This window comes from Castor canadensis, chromosome 5 (assembly GCF_047511655.1).
Source record: "Castor canadensis chromosome 5, mCasCan1.hap1v2, whole genome shotgun sequence".
Taxonomy (NCBI): Eukaryota; Metazoa; Chordata; class Mammalia; order Rodentia; family Castoridae; genus Castor; species Castor canadensis.
The window spans coordinates 127,122,848-127,126,810 of record NC_133390.1 but is presented as its reverse complement, the minus strand read 5'-3'; the positions used below and the strand labels follow the sequence as shown (position 1 = coordinate 127,126,810).

The window sequence follows — 3,963 nt, the reverse complement described above, 5'->3', positions numbered from 1 at the left end:
TATGAATATATATCTTTGTGAGAATGATATTCGCTTATTTTTAAGATGAAGCCTTCCTCTAAGGAAGAAAGGAATGGAAAAAATGACAGTAGAGTGAACTTTCTTTAAAAAAGCTTAAGAGGTGGGGGCAGGGGTAGGGGGGAGAAATGACCCAAACAATGTATGCACATGTGAATAAATGAATAAAAAAAAAAGCTTAAGAGGGAAAGCTCTTCTGTGGTAATATTAACTTCATTTTGTATAATTTGTACATTATTTTGGTACTTAAATATTTGAAATATTTTATAATTAAAATTGAAAAAGAAGCTGGGCACTGGTGGCTCACACTTGTAATCCTAGCTACTCAGGAAGCAGAGATCAGGAGGATCACAGTTCAACGTCAGCCTGGACAAACAGTTCATGAGACCCTATCTCAAAAATACCCAACACAAAAAGGACTGGCAGAGTTGCTTAAATGGTAGAGCGCCTGCCTAGCAAGCATGAAGCCCTGAGTGCAAACCCCAGTACTGCCAAAAAAAAATTGAAAAGTAATTTTTACATGGATTCAAGATAGATTTCAATGAGATGACACTGAAAAATTATTTATCTTCTTTAATAACTATTTGCTCTAAATGTTTTATCTATCTATCTATCTCGTGGTGTTGGTGATCAAACCCAGGCCTTATGCATCCTAGGTAAGCACTCTTCTATTAGCTATGTGTGTATCTATAGCTATGCATTTATATATATATGTGTATATATACACATATATAAAATGGTACTGGGGATTGAACTAAGGGCCTTGAGCTTCAGCACTCTACCAATTGAGCCATGCATCTGGTCCTTTTGCTTTAAGTTTTTCAGACAGGGTCTCCTGCTTTTGCCTAGGCTGTCCTCTGACCTGGATCCCCCTACCTCCACCTCCCAAGTAGCTGTGATTACAGATGTAAACCACCACTTCCAGCTTCATGTATATTTTTAAATGTCCAAGAAGAAAAAGAAAAAAATAATTGGTCCTTTCAGGCAATTAGTGAGGAAAACCAAATGTTGTAAAATAAGAGATGAAACTCCTTGATTGAAATTTTACCACATGGGTTGGGAGTGCAGAAGAGGGTGGTGTGCCCACCCTTGCCCTGGGCCCCAGTGCCCCATCCAATCAGCCTGGCCCAGCAATGAGCAAGGCAATCCTCATCTTTGACAATAGAGGAAAGCTGCAGCTCTCCAAGTTCTACCCGCCCTACAGAGAAGATACACAATGAAAATCATCAGGGATATCCCATTTGGTACTGAAGAGAGAGGAAAAGGTTTGTAATTTCCTAGAAGGATTATCAGTTGGAGGGTCTGACAATGAACTGATTTATAGACATTGTGCAATGCTGTATTTTGTCTTCTGTGTGTATTCTTTAGAAAGTGAACTTGGCATTTTATATCTAATTCAAATGTTTGTGGAAACAGACAAATATCTTGAAAATGTCTCTGAACTGGATTTAATATTCCACATAGACAAGGTTCATAACATTCTTGTGGCAATAGTGATGGGTGGAATGATATTAGAGACCAACATGAGTGGGATTGTTACAAAAATTGATGCACAAAATAAATGGGAGAAATTTGAGTCTGGCTTAGTGGTAGCTCCAGTTCATGCTGCATCAGCTGTAAGAATGTGAATCTTAGCTAGGCATGGTGGCTAATGCCTGTGTTCCTAGCTACTCAGCAAGTAGAGATCAAGAGAAGCCAGTTCTAGGCCAACCCAGGCAAAGAGCTCCCGAGAGCCTGTTGGAAAAATAAGTAAAGCAAAAAGGGCTGGAGGTATGGCTCAAGTGGCGGAGCACCTCCGTAGCAAGCCCTGAGTTCGAACTCCAGTACTGTTAATATATGTAATATAATAAATAATGTAATATAATGTATATGAATCTTCCTGAGATCCCAAGAAATATTAACATTGATGACATTAGCATAAGAATGCCAAACCTGCCCTCTTTTAAATAAAATATTAAAAAGACCACCCCCAGGGAAAATTTTCTAAGTTTATCATGCAGTTGTTTACCAAAATAGAGAAGGAGAATCTTGGATTTAAGTCAAGGTACTGTATAGAAGTTGTGTAAAAAAGTTCAATGTTGCTTTTTTTTTTTTGCTTGGTGGTTTTCCACTGTTTTTTTTCCTTTCTAAACTGCATTCCTATGCCCACCTAAGGCATGCCTCTATGTATTGGCTATTGCAGTATTCTGAAAAGTGAGTTATTTCTTCAATTATGCACAACCCAAAATGCTGGTATTTTGCATGGATCACAAGCGTGGTGTTCTTTAAAATTATTTTTTGCTGTTTGTTACAATTGTTACTTAAAGAACCAAGAATATACTGCATGAAGACATGATCTTTTCCTTTTAGTTTAACTAAGTTCCAAGGTAACTGAACTTCAAAAAGGAAGGAAGGAAGGAAGGAAGCAAGGAATTTTACCACACAGAAAAGTCAGCTCAGGACTCACAATAATCTGTGTTTGTGTCGAGAGGCTTTAAGTAATCACTTACCCTCCCACCCCTCCGTTTTCACATCTGGTGGCTCTGACGTCTCTTCCAGCTCTAATGGTTATGAGATGCTAGACCTCTAAGCTCTCTGTGAGAGCTTAGCACTCAGACCAGCCTGCCGGGACTGACCTGCTGCTGGCAAAAATCAAAAGCAGTTTTCTTTCCGTCCTGTTAGAGATAACTTGACAGAGAAGGCTTGGAATGCAGAGGACAATGTGGAGGATGTAATCAACACCTCCAGCTGGCAGACCAACAAAGAACCAACTGGAGTAGTGAGAGGAGGAAGGCAGAGGTCAAGTCTACTTTCTTTGATAATAGCAATGCCTAGAGAAGAAGTGCATCTACTCCTTTCTTAAGTGTTAGGTTATTTTGAATTCTATTTTAAAACATGTATCTCATTGCCTACAGTAAAAATTGGATGATAATTAAAATACATACCGTAAATTCAAGTTATTTGTGTTTGAAATGAACTATTATAATGGTATTATGGTTGGGTTTTTAGGAAAAGAGTCCTTTCTAAAGATATTTAAATATTTATGGATGAAATACAATGTCTTGGGTTGGCTTTAAAATAATTCAGAGATGGAGGGAAGGGATGTGAGTCAAAATAAAATGAGATCAGCTGTGTGCTGGGTATATGAGATTCATTATGCCATTCTCTCTGGACACAAGTTTAAAATTTTCCATAATAAAAAAGGTTAAGGGGTAGGGTAAGGGAGGGGCAGGAGGAAGGGGGAGAGATGACCCAAACATTGTATGCACATATGAATAAAATAAAAATTAAAATAAATAAAAATAAAAATAAAAAAGAAAGAAGAAAAATTAAAATAAATGCTATGTGAGCTAGCTTTTTTGTTGAGTTATCCATGTTTGCAGAAATTGTACCTACTGATCCCAGACCCCACCACTTGCCTGGGGCATTTTCCCAACCTACCTTCACCTCTGCTATGAATTGATTTGCTTGCCATGCAATGATAGACTTGTAAACCAATGTGATTATACTTATTCTTTTGCTTTATATAAAAGGTTATCTTTGTGTTAAAATAAAAACAAAACAACAACAAAAAAACCCAATGTTGAAGTTGATTTCATCATGACAAAAGTTTTCCAAAAAAATGGGAATTCTCAGCTTTTTCAGGAACGGAAACTATCACAGCCCCCCACCCCTTTACTGGACAGACCAATAAGCATTTCCCATAGAAAACCTGAACTTAGATTTAAGTACCTACAATATACCTGGGACTGTTTTAGCATACTATTTTTCATTTAATGAGACCTGATTTAATTGGACACCCATATTACTATCTCCAGCTTAGAGATGAGGTCTTTGGCTTTGCCAAGGTCAAATAGTGAGCAGGTTTGGAGAGAGGGTGCCAGCCTGTTTCTTTCTGTGCATAATTTTGGCTTTGTGATCCAATCTACCAAGAAGTTTGGTAGACATGAAGAATCAATTGCAAGC

The 3,963-nt window shown here is 37.8% G+C and overlaps 1 protein-coding gene across 1 annotated transcript; it reads left to right on the top strand.

Annotated features, from left to right (window-relative positions):
- Positions 1-1,151: 1,151 nt before the first annotated feature.
- Positions 1,152-1,968, top strand: LOC109685496 (AP-3 complex subunit sigma-1-like). Its single transcript, XM_020162352.1, has 3 exons — positions 1,152-1,220; positions 1,419-1,641; positions 1,886-1,968. Exons 1-3 carry the CDS (start codon positions 1,152-1,154, stop codon positions 1,966-1,968), a joined length of 375 nt encoding a protein of 124 aa, XP_020017941.1.
- Positions 1,969-3,963: the final 1,995 nt, after the last annotated feature.